Below are 19,815 nucleotides of genomic sequence, written 5' to 3' on the forward strand. Positions count from 1 at the left end.
AAACGTTAATTATCTATCTAGATAAGAAGTATTATTTTTACAATAGACTGGGACGTCTGCAGCGATTAGGCTTATCCTTAGAACCATTTCCCCTAAAATGTATTACCCAAATAGGACAGCTTATTAGAATATGTTACCTTCTAGAATGACCAATAGCCCTTCCAGTAACAGAATAAAGAAAATTACCCAACTAAAGACATGGTGGTTAGCAGTATCTTAATACCTGGGTAAGGCTTCATTTAATCCAGGGGTTCACTCTCAGAACCTTAAATTGATAGGCAAGTGATGCATGTGAGAGGACTACAAGACAGGCATTTCCTTGGAAACTCAAAAAAAGATCGTGACAAAATCACAGAATAAGCCAAAACTAGGCTACTAATACTCAGCATTACTGGGGACCCCATACCCTTCAGTAAACCTGGACTCCACCTGGAGTGTCACTAATTTAGGCTATTCTTACACAAGAAGATGTGGTTCAAAAAATAATATTTCAACTCCTTACAAACACCATACATGTTGCAGGGCCCAAACAAACATAATTTAGCTATGGTGACTTAGGCCTAAACAAAGTCAGGGCATTTTCATACACGGGGACAATACAGTTCAATGAATAGAATCATTGGCTACGTTCAATGTAGCCTACCAGCTCGTACTGCAATTAAACTGTAACCTGGCTTTAATACGTACACCGCACACTTCTGCAGAGATGGTTTATCACAACCAGTCGCGTGTCACAATGGCAAGCTTACCCTGAAACTGGCATTTGAGACATGATTGCGCTGCCAGCTAGCTAACCTAGCTCTACGACAGAACCTTTGTTATTGTGTGCAGTTGGTCGACGACGAATGCTAACTAATCAGCTAATTTGTTGGTATACTGTAATCTTTTGACGTTGATACGTCGACATATAACATTATATTTATTGAACAATATTAGAATTTTCGGCAGGCACGCACTAATATATTAGCGAAAGAGAAAGTCATTCACCTACTAGCTAACCTAGTGAGCTTATCAAACCGTTAGCTAGCTAGCCCCTTAGCATTTGCTCACAATGGCACCATTGGAATTGGCCGAAGCTGGATAGCACACCATCAGCTGGTGGGTTTGATTAGCCGCTGCTAGCTAGCCAGCTCAAGTTAGCTGTTAGCAATATCAGAGCTGCAGGAAAATACTTGGATGAGTAATATTTTGCTCTCTGGACATTGGCAAATGTATCAGAGAACATCAGCGTGCAGATCACAGTATTTATGAGAATTGACAGAAACACGATTCATCGGTTTGTCTCAAACAGACTTGCCAGTAGCAGCAGCTAGATTGCTACTAGTTAGTTGGTAGCGCGATTCCTGTACGCACTCACCAAGATGAGTAGCCCTGCTCCGCCATATCGCCGAAAACAGTGGGTTCCGCGACTGTGGCTAACACAGATTCAGGTCCCAGTGACAACCCGTTGGGACCTCGGAGACGTTTTCTGTCTTTTCTTCAAAATCAGGCGTCCTAGTAGTCACTTTTAGATGACAACATGGTGATACATCCCAGCCCCAGCTAGTAATCACTAGCTGAATATCTTGCAATCGAAATGGCAATGATGGTTTGCTATCGTTCGGTGGCCAAGACAAAGCACCCCGAGAAAAAAACTAATGTTATTTTCGTCGGTTTCGCTAATGTCCTGCCGTCACCCTAGCCAAGGAGGCTCGGTCTCCAACGATGCTACACCCACTGTAAATCCATATTCAGAGTGATGTATCCAGTCTAAATTCGGATATTCCTGAAGTCTGCACCCCTAGCTGTTATGGAAGACGTTCAGCTTTGTTTTCTATGGCGAGAGTCACGGGGACGCGCAAAATCGCCCTGCTGTAGAGGTTTACAAGTAGGACGTGCACTGAAATGCTTTTGTGCACTGAAAATGCTTGCAACGGTTTCTCTTCAGTTGATAGCATTGCAGCCTATCACATACACCTACAACTGAAGCATTTGTCAATCATAAGCATTACGTCGATTATAAAATGCAGTACACGGTATAAAATAAATAGGAATAATTAATTTTACTGCCTCGTGAATCAATATGTAATTACGAAACATGATTATAAATACAATGATATTAGAAGAATAAACCTCACAACAAATCACTATCAGGCTCTAAGGTTCTGCCAATTTACTAAAACCGAGATGAAGAATAGGCATGAAAAATATTTTTGTGAACTGGAATAAAAATGATGACTAAGGTTAATGAAACACTGTAACCAAACTGGGAAAAAAAAGAACCTGAATTATTTTCAATAATATTCTTTTGACCACTGTCACAGCCAACTGTGAGAAGGATGGATAAATCATTCTGTGGAAATTAATAGGCCCACATCAACCATATGGCCATCCAAAGACAATTTTCTGTCTGTAGAGTAGGCTGCACAAAACAGGTAGGCTTTCAGTTCAAATCACTTAGGTTTTTCAATGAAACCTAAAACTAAATGAAAACCAAACAAATACTAGCAAACCCTCTAAAAATTCACTGAAACAATAAAAAAACAAAACAAAAAAAAAAAAAAAAAAACACAATGGAAGTGGAAATTGTTAAATCTGTAATGACGCTGGTTTATCCTCTTGTAAATTGACCAACATTGTATCTACACCAGTCTCATCTCTTGGCCAGTATGCTGGTCTGGGGCCATAGCATTGCAAAGCTTTTAATGCCCCGCCTGATTAACTATAAATCACAGAGAAAAAGAGAAGGAAATCATTGTTTTCCCTTTCCACCATCTCCGTTGTTAAATTTGAGCATTGATCACTGAGGCAAGGTCTTGGTCATGAATTTCACACTTTGATATGATTAGGTCAAGTCCAATTGAATGAGTAACCATGCTTGACAATAGAAAACCTCCCTATTGGGCTGTAGCTGATGGGTGACAAGACAGTGCCTTTCCTGCAGATAGAAAAGGCATTAGGGTTTAGAAAGGGGTCAAGGGGATTCCCTCTCCCCAAGGAGTGAGGGGATTACCAAAGTCTGCAAAGAGCTGCTTTTCTTACAGATTACACACAATCTGTTCTAGGCAACACAATCACATATCTTGAGACAGGAACAGTATCCTTCAACAGCCTTATGAAATCGAGGGCAACTAAGGTTATCTGAGTATCCATTAACCTGAGCTCAGACCCTGTGATGCAAAGCTTCCGTTATCTGCTGTACATTAGAAACAATTCAACCTTCTGCTAGTGAAAAGATGGCCATTCTGTAATTTACACTTATAGTTTAGGGGTCAGTTTGCAAAATAATACCCCCCCCCCCCTCAAAATTGTATGGACTCCAGCTGGAGAGATGGCTTTTCACATCAAGACAGGGTCACAGCATTAATGACACTAAAGTCAACTGATGCTGTGTCAGCAGTGTCCATCACTCTGAGCTTACCCAGACTGGGAAGTGGACTCATAAATTACCTGCTGCCCACTGTCAGCAATGCTCAGTCAGTCAGGCCACTGAAAAGCTAGATGTTCTGTGATTTAAGTATTTCAGGAGCAGGTGCGCAATAATCCATCTACTGTACTTGCACAAACCTCACTGAGGGCCCAGCTACTCTGGACTAATCTGGCAAACACTTTCAAATATGGCAAAAAACCCAGAATTATGTAATTTAGTGGCCATTACGATGGTGAAGTGGTGTATTTTTTATGAGCTACACCAGAACCTCTGAGGAGAACGATGGCTTGTATTGGGTATATCTGTGACTTAAAGGTCTTCATTCAGGTTCTCAGAAGTCACAGCCGACAACTGGCTTTGGAGCAACAGTTCACAAAAGAGCATCAGACGAACATCAGAGATGTCTGGGAGGAATATTCACTGTGGCTGTCAGTGGAAACGCCAGCTGGATCCCAGTGCAATCAAGGAGAAGCAGAGGCAGATACAGAGGGCCTGAAGTGGCAAATAAGAAATCACTGTTTGTTTAAACATCAGGTGATAGACTCAAATCCATGAAACTCTGAAGATTGAAGGTGCCCGCTTGAAAACCATATTTTCCAATCTGGATCTCAGCAACTCCTGAAGAATGAATGAGATTAGTGCATAAGGAGCGTTTAATAGCTATGTTAAGGGTTAGTGTAAGGACTGGCATGAAACTCTTGATTGCTGGCAGGATGAATATTTTAGACAATGTGCTCCAAGTGTTTCAGCAAGTTGGATGGTAGAGATGGAGTACCCCCTTTCTTGTGTTACAATTAGGAAATCAGAGAGCAGTCCAACCAAGTTCCCAGGCTGTGTATCGGGTTACTGGATTGTAATGCTTACAAGCCTAAAACAAGTTAAAGATACTGTGCATATCTGGGATGGACACCCACACACTGTAGACCGAAATGTTGCTGTTTTATATAATCTATTAGCAAGTGAAGACAGTGCGCAGGCATCCATCCTTTTAGATAATTCTTACAAAATAAATTTTTTTGTTGTTGCACTAATGCTGATGTTACCTATATAGGCTACAAAGTGGTGTTGTGTACAATGTAACTAAAGATAATAAAAGTTGTAGATGTGTTATTTGCCTGTTCACTAAGCACAAAGCTATTTGATTTGCAGTGGGGCATAGCCATCAGTAAGTAAATATATGAGTACCATATAGCCTACAGTACATCAACCTACATGTGGTATAAACAATACAATATGATGTTGCATTTTAATACTGTTCTATAGCTTTTAATAAGATATGTTTTTCATATTCAAATTTCATTTAGCATTTGGTCTATGTCACTGTTTGTCTGGCACACCTGCTGAACTTCATCCCCATTTGATATTGAACTGATGTTATTTTAAAGCTGAGCAAGCTGTGCAAATACAAAATGTTCCTTCTTAATGGCGTAGTACATAGTTTTGTCCGCTAGATGTCAGCCTAGACTTTGAAAATGGTGCGGAAATGGTCTCAAACCGGTGGGGGGAGGGGGACGACAAACACAGCCTGTCGTGGAGGGTGGTGTAGTAAGTATTTCTATAGCCTACTTTATCCAGGTAGGCCTATTTCCATGTAGGGAAATTTATACTTTTATACTTTTATACCAAAGCATTTGCTTTGGTGTAAAAGGTTTTGCTTGCAAAATGTAATGAGCAGGTAAAAGCCAGGGAAAGCAAACACAGCAAGTGTAAATGCATTGAAGATGGAAGCCTTACAAACAACAGAATATTATGACATTATATCAAAACATGTGATTTTACTTTAATCATAATATCAAACACTTTAATACTTCTACTTAGGTAGAATTTTTCAATGAGGACTTGTAAAGTCTCAACCAAGAAAATGTGGGGAAGGTGACTGTGGTGGGATGATTTTCTAAAGACTGGAGCCCAGTTTCTGTCTTTTAACTGAAATCAGTATAATGTATACACTAAACTAATTTTAAATCCTTTGCTGCTGGATGTTAAGTAGGTCAACAGGGGGAGTGCTTAGACACTTTTTACGCCTGTATACCACAACTGTGATTGAACAACTGTTCTCAGGCATGACATCCTTGGCAATGCTCTCTATCTCATGTCTCATAGCTACACACACATTTCACTGTCGTATTTATTGTCCAGGATAATGAAGACTCAGCTATATTTATCACAAAATAGATTGCTCTCTCAGCCATCTTAAGTTGAAGAATGGAGCTCATTATGCCACATTACTTTTCTTTTTACTGTTATTTCTTCAGCTTTCTCCAACTATCCTTCTATTATCTAACTGTGATTTGGCACATTGGTGTGGCAATTAGACTGACCTGACAACACTTCAGCATAAAATTACCTTTTTTTGCAATCTCTGATGGTGGAACTCATGAGTGGTTTCATACACTGAGACAGATAGATATATAGATAGATAGATAGATACTGTAGATAGATAGATAGAGAGAGAGAGAGAGAGAGCGAGAGAGAGAGAGCAGGTGGGTACATACTATGTATATCAGATGTTGCACATCATCCTGTACACAGCTGGGCCATTCTTCTAAATGCCTCATTTCTCTGGCTGATTCAAAGCACCTGATTACATTTCTGAACTGATTAAATATGGAGTCTGAGTACACTGTCAGTATTGTTGTGGATCTGCAGAGAGCTGTGGCCCCCAGGTCATGTGGTGGTGAAAAGGGGAAAACTTTATGTATATAGGAACCACTCCTGTTGTTGCTGCGAGGTCCCATGGTCTTGAACTGTTGTCTTACATGATCTCAAGATACCAATATAGAATGGTATGTGAACTAATCACCTTTCAATTTGCTGCATCATCTCTAGATGTATAAGAATGAATAACTAATTGTATGTGGTGATAAATTAATTGAGCATTTTCTTTAAATCAGTACAACAAACAACTTTCACATCTGTTGAACATTATGACTTTGAAGTGCACTATACTGCAACGCCAAGTCAATAACTGTCTTTTCCAGAGAGAGCGCCCCCTCTAATACTAACCTGAAATGAAAGGAGCCAGTTTGTTTGAGTTATTGTAGCGCAGTGAGCATTCCCAACAAATCTGCAGAGTCGGAGGCTTGGACTGAATTGATGGAGCAGAAATCGCTTTGGCTCAACACAGATTTGAGTTTTCTTTTTTTTTTTTTTTTTTTTTTTACAATTTTGTTGGATGCTCTGGGCAAACCTGACCTTAAAGGAAGGCTAATTTTCCTGTTCATGATGTATTTGTACCACAAAACCAGCAAGTGTTGTGTGACATGCCTCCCACTCAGCCAGGTATTATCCCTGGGTGTGGATCACAATACCAAAACACCAGTGACACAGATTCCATGCTTGAAGTCAAGGACACCATTGATAAAAGTGGATAGACTTTCACATTTCTCTAATATACTGAGCCACATATTACGTTATCTTGGCTGCTGATCTCCTTTCACATGACAATTGAGTTTATGCAGAACAATGTCCAAAAGGAAATGTATCATCACAGATAAATGATGTCCAATCAAGACACAAATGTTTGGTAAAAGAAAGAAGGGAGGTTGATGTCAGAGTCCTGTACTGTAGCTAGCGGTGGAGACAGGAACTCTGCAGCCTTTCTTTCTCTTCCTCCCAAGCAGAGCTAGGGGGGTGAACTCCTGTTTGAAGCTCTACCCCCGGGCTCCAGGGTTCTGTGGGATCCGGGTGTGCTGACACTGTTAGCACGCCTGATATGAGAGCCTGATCAAAGCTGGCTCGTTCTGCCTGACCGATTTCCACAGGATTAAGGATTAGGGAGACAGGAAGCTGGGAGAGGCACAGAGACAATCTGAGAGAGAAAAAGGGAGAGACAAAAAGGGATAGTGAGGGATATGGAGAGTGAAAAGGGATGGAGAAATGGGGAATGAGACAGAGGAGTCACAACGCACTGACAGAAAACAAAATCCGAGAGACAAAAGACAGGGAGTAAAGTCATGTCAGATAACTCAAAAGTAGCAACACCTCTGTCAGTTTACAATAGTAATACGTTTTGTTTTTAGATAAGAAGATAAATTACTAAAGTGGATTAAAATGTCATTACAAAATTACAACAGGGGTAAAACGGGACATAAAAGAACATCATAGAAAGGCTTTCCTGTAGAAGTGTGTTTTGAGAAATAATTTAAAAGACAACACTCATCTGGCCCCCTGACCTCCTCCAGCAGGACGATCTGACAGCAAAGACTCGTTCACCTTTATTTACCAGCCGAGTCCCTGAACAACCAGCAGGCCTCTGCCAGAGGAGCTCAGGCTGGGCTCCGGCTCATAAGGGGTTAACAGGTCTGATATGTAGCTGGGGGCCAAACCCCGCTGTGCCTTAAAAGTTATCAGTAAAATCTTTAAATCAATTCTAAAACTAATGGGCAACCAGCGAAGAGCCGCTAATGATCCAGTCTTCTTGATCTGGTTGAGCGCCTTGCTGCTGCATTTTGCACTAGATGCAACTGGGAGAGGGAAATCTGACTCAAACAGGAGTAGAGGGAATTACAGCAGTCTAAATGTGAAGAGATGAAGGTGTGGATAACTTTTTCCAGGTCAGCAAAGGACAAAAAAGACCTTATCTTGAAGAGAGAAGAGTGAACAACCCTCTTAACCTGATCATTAAAGCAGAGGTCTAATTAAATAGCACACACATATCTGCATTACAGGCTTAATGTCTTGAATCTGATTGATGGAGTTTGGGGAGCCAGATAGAACATTCTCAGACTTATTTTTATTAAGTTGGAGTAAATTTTTGAACATCCAGCACTTTATATGAAAGGCAATCGTTATTAAGGGTGCTGGAGTCTCCTGGTTTTATGGGCACACATATCTGCGTGTCGTCTGCATACCAGAGAAAATGAATATTATGTTTACAGAAGATGTCAACAAGTGGAAACATATAAATGGCAAATAATGAGGACTTACTCTTGCGGAGCGCCATATTTAAGAAGAGCTGTAGAAGAAAAGGAGTTATTGAACACAACAGAGAAGGTTCTATTCAGAAGGTAAGATTTAAACCAATTCAAAGCTGTGTTAGTGGGTCCTACCCAATTTTCCATCTGATCATGCAATATATTGTGATCAACCGCGTCAAAAGCTGCGCTAAGATCAAGGAGAATCAAGATGGAACAGTTATATTTATCAGCAGTAGGTCATTAGTAACCTCAGGAAAGCAATCTCTGTACTATGGATGTCTCTAAAGCCTCACTGAATGTTTCTATTGAGGAAAGATATTACCTTAGAGGAGACTTTTTCTACTAAATGGCTAAAATAGAAGGTTTGGAGATAAGTCTGTAATTGTTGAGAGCAAGGTGTTTTTTTCAGTAAAGGTTAGACAATGGCAAGATTAAAGTAAGAGGGGATTGTACCAGAAGTCAGTCAGCTATTTACCAAGATATTGACAGTTATTCTATTGATTGAAGTTGATTGATAGGACTTTGATGTTTTGTATTCAAACCCTCCTACTAGATTTTCATAATCAGATGAGACATGATAATACAAGAGATGACAGCGGGAATTAAAAACTTTGCCTTTTGATTCTCATACATCAAAAGATGTATGACCTTAATGTCTCTATCAGACCTGGAGATACAGTATATCTCCTATGTGACGTCAGGCAGAACTTCACAGAGCTGACATTTGAAGGTGAAATGTCGATGACAGCTATTGAGCCTCAGCGGAAGCACTGACCTGGTTCAGTCCCAAGGCTATTGTCTGTGCCATCTTCTCTGAACAGGCACTTTCTTTGTACCAATAAAGGCCTCCAAACGTATGCCGTATTGATTGTCAGATGAACTGTTCGCATCAATATAGGACACTTTTGAATTTGATTGTTACCTTATGTAGGTCATATATAAAGGAAATCACAATGTCATGGTTTTGTGGCAGCTGAGAGTATTGGTAGTTAAAGTTTCATGCAATTACTGACACACACTATGACATTGTTTTTGAATGAGGCAAGAAAAAATGGGCTTTTATGGTAATCTTGTAATCTTGATCCAGAGACATTGCAGTTACTCATTGCAATTTATAAAGTGTAAAACTATTGATATGTTCATTGTAGATCTGTCTGCTCACTCTCTCCACTGGTGCTGACATTGTAAAGGGCTAAATTACTGTCATCCAGTATTTTTTACAAGTGACCAATAGATGGGAAGGGCCCGATTGAGTTGCGTCTCGAGCTAATTAATGATCTATAGGTTGGAGAGGTGATAGGGAGAAAGAGAGAGAGTGAGAGAGAGAAAGTGACAGAGAGAGAGATTGGGGACAATACACCACCTGCCTGTCACAGTGGATTAAAAGGGCTGGATGGAGGGTCGAGGGAGGCAAAGTTGTTCACCCCCACCAGATGTGCACTTGCACTGGCCTGCGGCTGATGAATTATCTCGCTGTTCATGACACCAGAGTTGGTGTCCAGGCAATTACATTACCCAGCACACCCTGAGCAACCTGATATGTTTTTTTTTTCTTTTCTGCTAGACAGTGTGTGTTTGTGTGTACGTGTGTGTGTCAGGTGGGGAGGAGTCTTTTTACACACTGGTGGCATCCATAATGACAAAGGCATAATCCACGTCATGCAGCTGGTTCAACAACTACAATCGTTATGTTGGTTTCTGTGTGTGTGTGTGTGTATGTGTGTGAGTGTGTGTGTGCGTGTGTGTGCATGCATGTGTTCTATGTGGCTGTAGACAAGCAAAACACATGCTTTTTTCCCAGTGATAGATAAGGGGAGGGAGAAACAGTATCAAATAAATAGAACCACCCATTCACACCCCATGGCATGCTGCCTCATTTGCCCGAGTCTCTATCAATTCTTGGTTAGAGCCAATAGCAATAAAGGAAGTGGTCCCACTGTCACAGAAACAGTTGGCACGGAAACAGCACATTACACCATCATCCAATCCCCCTCCCAGTCCTTTGTCGTCATTTCTCCCCTCCCCTCCCTTCCTCTCCTCTTCTCTCCGGTCCCCTCCTCCTCACTCTCTCCCTATCTTGTATGTTTTTTCAGTCATCAATGAAATCACAACCAATCCTGCTGTTGACCTGTCAGCAAGCGTATAATATCTTAACAAACAGATCTAGTCACACATCGACTCCATTACTGCCAGTATTGCTCTGCCTCCTCATTACAAACGTGTATATATTCACTATAGCATAGCACAAACATACACTGTATGGTCTTGTTGTAGCTCCTCTATGGCAGCCTTTTTTCTCTGTTACTCTCATGATTTAATCCTGACCGTTTCCCCCTTCTCTCTATCCCTGCTGACTCCTCCCTCCATTTCTGTCCTGCACTCCCTCTCTCTCGCTCTCGCTCTCTGACACACTCAAACACACGCACACATACACACACGCCCTCCACCCCCATCGCTGCAGTGTCTCAACTGCCTTGGAGCAAACAAGAGAGGATATAGAACACAGACAATAATAAGACAGAGAAAGCGGGGCGCTGAGAGAGAGGTGTACGTGTATCTGAGTGTGAAAATGAGAAAGATATGAAGATGGAGGAGCAGGACTAAGGGTGGATTGCACAGAGCCTTTCTCTCCCTGCAAGGGCTTGTCTGCAGTATCCTTTGTAAATGGATGCTGGATTGTGAGCACGGTAAGCCTGACTACTTTATTTTCTCAAGCACACATGCACACACATACCGTTTTTTTTTGCAAGGTTAGCCTCCTTTGGACTCCCACCGTTTGTCCAGAGGAGGGACGAGTTGCTATTTAATTGTAACCGTTCTGTGGAGGGCGAGTATGTTTTCCTGATCAAATGGGGAAGGTGATGTTCAGAGATGGCACCAAGGCAGGCAGCCTCTCCAGTCCCCTCCTCCACCCTGCTAGCTCTGTGCCAACAGACGGAGCTATCTATGCTTGCAATTGACTCATCCTCTCCCCAGTGCATCCCTGATTCTTATAGAATGCTTATGGCTGAATGCAGTGCTCAGTTTATATAATTCATGTATATAGGACAGGACAAGTGGAGGATGCATCAAGGATGTGTGTGTGTGTGTGTGTGTGTGTGTGTGTGTGTGTGTTTGCGTGTATATGTCTGTGCTCTGTCCAGGCCATAAGCTAACAGACAGAGAGAGGGAAATGGGAGTAAAAGCACCATCACGTACGATCAGGTGTTCAGTACTCATGACTGGCTTTACGAGACATTGAATGTGAATGTGCAGTGGGAGGTGCACACATCCCGCGGAGCTTGCCTCTGCAGGCACTAGGATAAGCGGACAAATTGTGGCCCTACAGTGGCTCAGGAACATTGTAGGATTTGCCCCTGCAGCTCCACTGCCTACCGTTCTACAGGAAAAATTACATCAACATTGATTAATAATCTTAGCCCAGGATTTATTTGGTTTATTTGTGTCTAGCTGTGTGCGTGTGTCTGTTTATGAATGCAATTCTGAACAGTGAGAGAGAGAGATGGAGAGAGAGAGAGAGAGAGAGAGAGATAGAGATGGAGAGAGAAAGAGAGAGAGAGAGAGAGACCATGTTCACTACTCAGCAGCCAAAACAGGAGAGTGATTTGTGACATTTTCTGTCTCAACAATCCCTCATAATTTTATCAGAGTATTATTGTGTTTTTTCGATGGGGGTTGGGCTCAGTTGTGTAGCATCAGGAGAGCATGTGTATTTGTGTGTGCTGTATGTGTGTGAGTGTATGTGTGTGTTTGTGTTATATGCTTGAGAGAGCGAGAGGGAGAGAGAGAGAGAGAGAGAGAGAGAGAGAGAGAAAGAGAGAGAGAGAGAGAGGACCGGTGCAGGGAGGGGTCGAGGGGCTGGGGGGTTTAACAGTAGGGAGGCAGATGGGGCAGAGGGGCGGAGGTTGATGCAGCAGAGAGAGAGAGAGAGAGAAAGAGGGAGAAGATTTGGAACAGAATGCAATACAGAGAGAGGAAGAACATAATAATTTGAAGGTGGCAGAGAGGAGTGTTTTTCTGAGCGTCTGACACAGAAAGAATGCTGGACATGTATGTGATACTTCCGCCAGCAGCTCACTCTGAGGCCCTCAGACAGCAGCAAATCAAGGCAAAAATGGTGGATAGATTCCCCAATGCCTTGTGTGGGAATCTCTTGAGCACTACTGATATAGCAAAATAGATTAGGAATATTAGATTGATACCATTGCTGAACCCTCCCTGCAACATACAAAATCAGATAACCTGCTCGATTGGGGTTTTGCAAGATTGATCAAAAACTGGATGCTGAGAGATTCGGATGAGCCGTCATGGGTAGACACAAGTTGAAAACATCTGAATTGAAATATTCAAAACATTTGCGTGCATAAGAAATATATACATATATATATATTTTGCAGCCTAGTATGATCAAAGAAGGTATCATCATTTCTCAATATGTATAGCTCAGAATCAGAAATCAGTATCAGAAAGGAGGCATCTGTATCATGTACTTGACATGTTTTATTTCTTTTTGATCAATTCCTCCTGATTTAATACCTTCCTGTATTACCAAAGTTGATAAATCAAATGAATGGATGTCTGCATATTTATAAAGTAAATGTGTAAATTGATAATCCAGAGCAGACAGAGTACACTGATGTTAGAACAGATGATGTGATGTCGGTTTCAGTGAGGCTTAAAGGGGTCTGAGGAATAGCAGTGAGTTAAGGTGGCACCCAAAGACAGCAGATGTTTAAACGTTGATGATGATGACATCACAGGGGAAGTTGCCTGTTTCTCAAGGTACTGCCATGTCAGTTACTGAGAGGAAGAGCGGGCAATATCATCACAATCAATAAGAACCAACCAAGAGAACAAATGTATTGCATGTTTTTGCAGACAAGACACTGTGCAAGTCTTTCCCAGTCTCACTGTCAGTGTCTTGAGTGGCTGTGGTAATATTGTCCAGTTTTTGTTCTTCTCTCAAGATCAGCTAGTACAACTTCTAGGTCACCACAGGGACGTCCACTAGAAGTGAAACCTCACTACTTTCACTTCCATAAAAAGATCTCACACACACCCCTTGTCAGGCTGCCACTAACATCTCACCAGCGTCTGTTCATCAAACTGATGAGATTTCGGTTTTCCCCAGCAACATGTCAGAAAATGTCAGAGGTCACTGATGACCTTGGCTGTAAAATGAGGGATGACAAGGACCAGTTTGTCAAATGAAGGCAAATCACATGCCTCCATGGTGGGCCCTCACTGAGTTTCACACACACACACACACACACACACACACACACACACACACACACGCGCACACGCACACACACGTTATTGACAGACTTCAATGAAAAATTATGTAATTAATTGGTAACAGTTAATCAATACGTGATAAAATGTTAAAGTCATGATCAAAGTGTAATCACAAATGGTGCATTTGTTTGATGCCAGAGGGAGGCAGAAAGGAAAATAATGATGAAAAATGCTTCTACTTGTTGCAAGTTTAGTGTTGAGCAGCTAAATCCAAATATGAAACAAATAGAGTTAATTCTTGAAGAGGAACTTTGACATGAATGCTTAAGTCAGTGGAATACACATCACACAGCATCAATAACTAATCTCTTTGTTATTGCGAAATGCCATTCAACTAACCTTTGTGCATATGAAAACGAGGAGAGCAATAGTCCGACTAAACCTATGTAGGGTTGACCTCCTTGAACCTCTTTCATTACTTGCTCCATCCACTCCACTGGGTGACATAATGGCCAGGGACAGCAGGGACAGATTTGGTTTTAAAGTGGCAGTGACTGTTGGAGGCAGTACACCTTAAACTGAGAAGGCCAATGTCATTGCCCTGTGCACATCTAACCATCTTTAACCTTGCAGGTGAGCACACCACTGACTTGGACAATTAAATTCAGCTCTATTACAGTAAAGTACCAAGGGGGCTTTGTATAATATCAAGTCCCCTCTGCAGCCTACTTAATAAAATGATTAATCTGATGTCATTTTAATTCCTGGAGAGGGAGCAGCAGTGCACAAATCTTATACATTTGCTTTAGTAGTTTAGAGAATGAACAACGCCGCTTTTAAAAATGTACACTAGAGAAAATTAAATAATTTATATATATGAATTGGATCTTCTCTTGTTAAATTACATTACATTATACTGTATATATGTAGATTGTTTTAAATTGATCAAATAAATCAAATCATAATGTTTATCTTCAACACTATGCAGAGGCAATGGCATATCCCATGAAACATGATTGGAAGTATCTGTTTCTAAGCTAAATCCCTGGTCTCAGAGTCGCTTCATGACTCCATAATTTTCAGACGGGGCATTGCTCTGATTCAGCTGGCTCAGCATTTGTATTTGTTTTGGGTCTTTAATCCTTGTCAGGTACTGGGCCAAAGTGTCATCTCCACACAAATGGCAGTAAAATGCTGTTTGGCAGCCCTTTCTTCCTGATAGGCAATGATCTATGAAGGACTAATAAATTACTGTACATTAAAGCATCAGTGAGGATTGCTGTCAGTCGGATTGAACTGGATATTAGGGCGGGGCTTTGTGAGCGAGTATGGTTTAAGTTATCTTTGGGTGTTACATAAAACTACAACAGTTCAATATGCCTCTCTCTCTCTCTCTCTCTCTCTCTCTCTCTCTCTCTCCCTCTTGCTCTCCTTCATAACCTTTGCTGGTAGTCAGAAATAGGGCCTGTCTGTATTCCTGAGGACGGCCAGTGAGAGGGCCTTCCTTCCAGCACTCAGTACTGAGAGGGCAGAGCAGAGGGGACTAACAGAGCATCTTTGTGCTCCATTCCACACACATAACAGCGGTCATATGACAACAAGGAGGTGGTGGAGAGGGAGGGGGACGATGAGGGCTTGCTGTGGCCTACCACCGGTTGTTGGGTTGTAGTGGAAGAAATGGAAAGAGTGTATGAGTGTAGGTGTGTGTGTGTGAATGTGTAGGTGTGCGTATGTGCGCATGCGCATATGTGGCTACATATGTGTAAGTCTATATGTGTGTGCTTTTGTGTGCTGATGCATGTGTAATTGGACTCTGTGTCTGAATGGGGGTGGTAACGCACCTTCGAATATCCCAAGTTAAAGTATTTGTTGGTTATGTGCCTGATAAAAACAGCATGGACTGCCGCTAAAGCTAAATAGAGCAAGTAGCTTGTTTTAAAATAGGGCATGTAGGTCTAGTTTTCCATGAAAACACCTCAACATGGCGGAAAGCTGAAGGATATGTCAGCTCCAGTGCACCTCAGTGACCTCTACGGGCCACTAGTGACCTCTGTCTCTGTACTGACTATAAAGTTGTTACAATAAACAAAAACAAAAAACTATTTTATCCTATGGTGGGGCAGAATACTCAATTCTGACTTACTGTATCCATTGTTTAACATGCAGTATAATTATCTTGCCCCGTTTAAACAGGCAACCTTTTCTCATATCTGATATTTTCTTATTTTTCATAAACCTGGGCTCTAAATGTGTCCCTCCCCTCCCCCACCCATCCGTCCTGTAACCAATACCACAAAATCCTGCCTGCATTACTATCCAATGGGGGCTTGGCACTAGAGCAGGTGTCAAGTTCATGTCAGGATGCTCTTTTCGGTTTATATTTGTTCTGTCCTATATCATTCAGTTAACATTTTGCTCTTTGGAAGGTGATTTCATTATTTACTGTAGCTGTAAGGATTGTGAAGTCTCTGCACAGGGAACAACCCACTGCTTCGCGTTGGATGGATCACCTCTGTGTCCTTCATTCAAGTAGTTTAGTATACACCTCATTGGTCATTGTCTCAATATAGTATATAATATATACTGTGTAGTGCTGACAAGTTGGTTGCATGGCTGATATATTGCTGCACCTGCAGCAGTGTGAGATCTTTCAGAGTTGCAATTGAATTTGAAATGATTTTCACCCTCTTCCTGTCCCAGTGATCAAATCAGCAACTGTAGATAATGTTTGTCTCAAAATGGCTGTTTCCCACAGTTTCCTTCAGCTGCAAAAACCGTTTATCTTATCTGACATGACCCAAATGAATATTATGCTAGTGTTTGAACATAGATAAGAATGCTTATAACACTAACCTCAATTGGCTGAGGTATGCAATATAGCACAAGAAAAATAATTGCAGAAAAACCAGATTGCAGATGAAATGAGCTATTGCCACCAATGAGAGCTGATAAGTGCTAGCTTTAGCATTTCAAAATAAATTATCTTTATTAAACGGGTGAAAGCAAAACAGATACATCGACTGGTAATCATGCATGAGCGTACAAACAGATCGACAGACAGATAGACAGGCGCACACATGCATTCACATTTGCATGTACGCCATTGAATGCGCGCACACACAATGTACCTACAAGGTCACACATGACATGTATGTGCAAGCATGTACACACACATGACTGTAGTGTCCACCTTGTGCCATCTCATCCCTTCACATCAGACAGCCTGCCCATAGCTCTGCCTGCGCACAAACGTGCCATTGTCATCACTGGCTGGCCTTGTGACTCAGTGTGACCCGCTGGATTGGAGCAGGGGGAACACAGCCATTGAGATCAGGAACGCTAAACAGACCGTTATCACAAAAAAGCATCTAGCATACTGAGACCTCACTCCCACCCTGCCTCCACCCTCTCAACAGCCCACTGTTTTGGGCGAATGAAAAGGAGAACACTGCCTATCATTGTTTTCCATAATGAATGAGTAGTGTCCTCACATATATACAGGCGTCTTTCTGTGAGTTCCACATTCAGGACAGAATATCAGCAAAGGATAATATGAAATGTTGAACAAACAGTTGTGAGAGCCGAATCAAATCTAGAGCTTACAAAATCATTTCACTGTTTCATATAGCATTTTTTGATAAGGGAGAATAAAACACATATTAGCCCATTTAGTTCAGTTGATTACATTGGAATCCGTTGTGACTACTGGATAATCTGGTACATTGATGATGAATAAGTGGATTCATCGCACTGGAAAAGCAGATACTCAGCGCTCAATGTTTTCACATGTCTGCAAATGTGTCATGTGGCATGGATGTTTATGAGCCAAGGACATTATGGGTCAAACTGATTTTTTACTGTAGTGCATTTCAGTGAGGTGGGGAATGGATCCGGTCCCACGGAATCAGATGTGATGTGTAATGATGACAGTCAGTGATAAATTTCAACACACCTGTGGTTATGGTTGTGAAAGCCTGACATCTTAGGTATTTCTACATATCAATGAGTCACAGCTCAATTGCACATTTAAGGTAATGACTGAGAGAAAGGCACAATATCGTCAATTATAATTATAGTTTATGAAATGTTCAAGCGGGTGTTTATGAGAAGCATAAACACTGAAAATTATGACAGAACATTCAAATTAAACCATTAAATCATTAAGCCATTTATCCAACAAAAAAAGTCCCTCTCAGGTGAAACTTCATGAAAGCATGTCCTTTGTGCTATGCAGTGTAATGGGGAAATTGACTGCGTTCAGGCCTAAGGCCCAATAGGGAACTATGCTGGGAATTTTCTGAGGCCAACTAAAAGCTCCGCTCTGAGCATGAAGAACTTTCTGAAGTGACCTTGGTTATACCCCAGGAGCTTTGACCATAATGACGATATAAATGACTTCAATTTGATGATTGAACACAAGGGCACTGATCGGCTGCAGTTCTAATTAATTTATCCCCACAGAATCAAATTAAACACTAGTGCTTCACCTCATGTGACAGGAATCCTGGGTAATCCAGTCGATACAGTGTCAGCTGACACATCATTCAGCAGTGAAGGTGTTATCTGCCGTCCATGGTTCTCACTCTGCTTCCTCTAAGAGTCGTCTGGTAGACAGATGTCAGACATGCGGCTTTGACGGACTCATTTTTAAGACTCAGCCCATTTAGTGTCCTCAGTGCATAAATATGGTAAACTACTGTAATATATATGATAGTGGCCTCAATGTATAAAAATGTGCGCTCAGAGAGGGCCCGCTGCTTATTAACTTTTTGCTCTATTTTCCAAGCAGTCCTCAAGGACAAATGAGATACAAGGAGGTAGAGCTTTGTATTGGGATGAGGTCTGGTTTATTGTAGGAACATCAAGGCTAGTCACGGCACACTATCCGGCATATTTAAGCAACTCTTTTTGGACCAAGTGCTAAATCTTGCATAATGCAGCGCAAACTGTTGAATGCTGAAGATCACTCTGTCTGCGACCTACATCTCATATGATTCTGACGTAGGATCGGGCGACCGCGCGGCAGTGACTCACCACACGGAAACGGGCCTTCTAGGTTGGAATACTTCATTTGTTTTGTTCCACTGAGGAGTGCGCAGCAAAGCATGCCGGTGCCTTTTATTTTTTGCTTATTAATAAACAGTAGCAAGGCACATAGTACGGATTTCAGAGGCATCACATGACACGGTGCTATCTGCAGAATCTGCACAGAAACTTGTGCCGGGGTAGACAGTGATCTATCACTCTGCAGCTAGAAGCATGTTACAGTGAAATTGACTGTGTGCTTTTTGTCCCAGATTCCAGAAGGTTATGTGACTTGCATTTTATGGTTGCAGACAGTATTCATTCAGTTTACCACCACACAGATCACCCACCTATATGTTCTAGCTATTCAAGTCTTGGGGCTGTCTCATCCTTGGCAAGTCAAGAATCTTCCTATATAACCACTGACTAAATACATCCATCCTCATAATCCGTTTTGCCTTGCTGAATTTATACTTTGCAAGCACTGCTTCAATTGATTTGTGATATCAGTATTGAGTCATTTGTAAGTTTCCTAGGTATTTCTCAGTTTCTGTCTTTAGCCTTAGGAACTGGAACTGGCAACACCTAACTGTAGTTACTACTCATGCAATAAATCAGCTCTAACTTTCATTATGCATTTATTCTCATTGAGCATCTAAGGTGTGGTAAAACAACAAAACTCTGAACTAGTGTTACCTGGGGGCAGAGGTGAGGACCCAAATGCAGACAGGCAGGCAGAGGGCTTTACTGTTGTTAGAGACTTTTAATACAGGCAACAGGCTGGCAACAGGCAAAAAACAAGGCAAGAAGTAGAAAACCGGTGATGAGGCAGGATAACACAAGGACGGGTAACACTGGGAAATAGAGCAGGTAACAAACAGGTAGCTAAACAGACGAACTGACCAGGAGTGGATGATGAACCGGGGTAAATATACTGTGGGGATGGGTGATAAGTGATGAGGTTCAGGTGTGTAGGTGAAGCAGGAGCTGGGGGAGAGAGGGAGCCACACCCACACTACACACTGACAGACAGACCAGGAGGCGGAGACACAAGGGAGGCGGGGAACACAGAGAAACACAAACACAAGGGCAGGCAGAAACCATGACAACTAGAGGCTTAGAACACCGTTGCCTGAAAATATTAGGAGGGTTTCTAGGTTCCATTTAACGTAAATATGGGGTTTGATCCTGAGACACGTAAACCTACAGTGAGATCCATAAGTA

The 19,815-nt window shown here is 41.7% G+C and overlaps 2 protein-coding genes across 3 annotated transcripts in view; one reads left to right on the top strand and one right to left on the bottom strand.

Moving 5' to 3' along the window:
* sppl3 (signal peptide peptidase 3) overlaps positions 1 to 1,808 on the bottom strand; it is a 32,330-nt gene extending 30,522 nt beyond the window's left edge. For both annotated transcript variants that reach the window (XM_071530320.1, XM_071530319.1), the window contains exon 1: positions 1,358 to 1,808. In XM_071530320.1, the coding sequence (XP_071386421.1) occupies positions 1,358 to 1,383 (26 nt within the window). In that variant the 5' untranslated portion in view covers positions 1,384 to 1,808. The remainder of the gene's footprint in view (positions 1 to 1,357) is intronic.
* Positions 1,809 to 10,814: 9,006 nt separating this feature from the next.
* Positions 10,815 to 19,815, top strand: part of gnaz (guanine nucleotide binding protein (G protein), alpha z polypeptide) — a 28,756-nt gene continuing 19,755 nt past the window's right edge. Inside the window, exon 1 of the mRNA XM_071530248.1 lies at positions 10,815 to 11,015. The gene's annotated coding sequence lies outside the window, so the exon portion shown is untranslated. The remainder of the gene's footprint in view (positions 11,016 to 19,815) is intronic.

Source organism: Centroberyx affinis, unplaced genomic scaffold (assembly GCF_046629955.1).
Source record: "Centroberyx affinis isolate AG114_WGS23_722 - 3 ecotype Tasmania unplaced genomic scaffold, CSIRO-AGI_Caff_v1 ptg000131l_1, whole genome shotgun sequence".
Lineage (NCBI taxonomy): Eukaryota > Metazoa > Chordata > Actinopteri > Beryciformes > Berycidae > Centroberyx > Centroberyx affinis.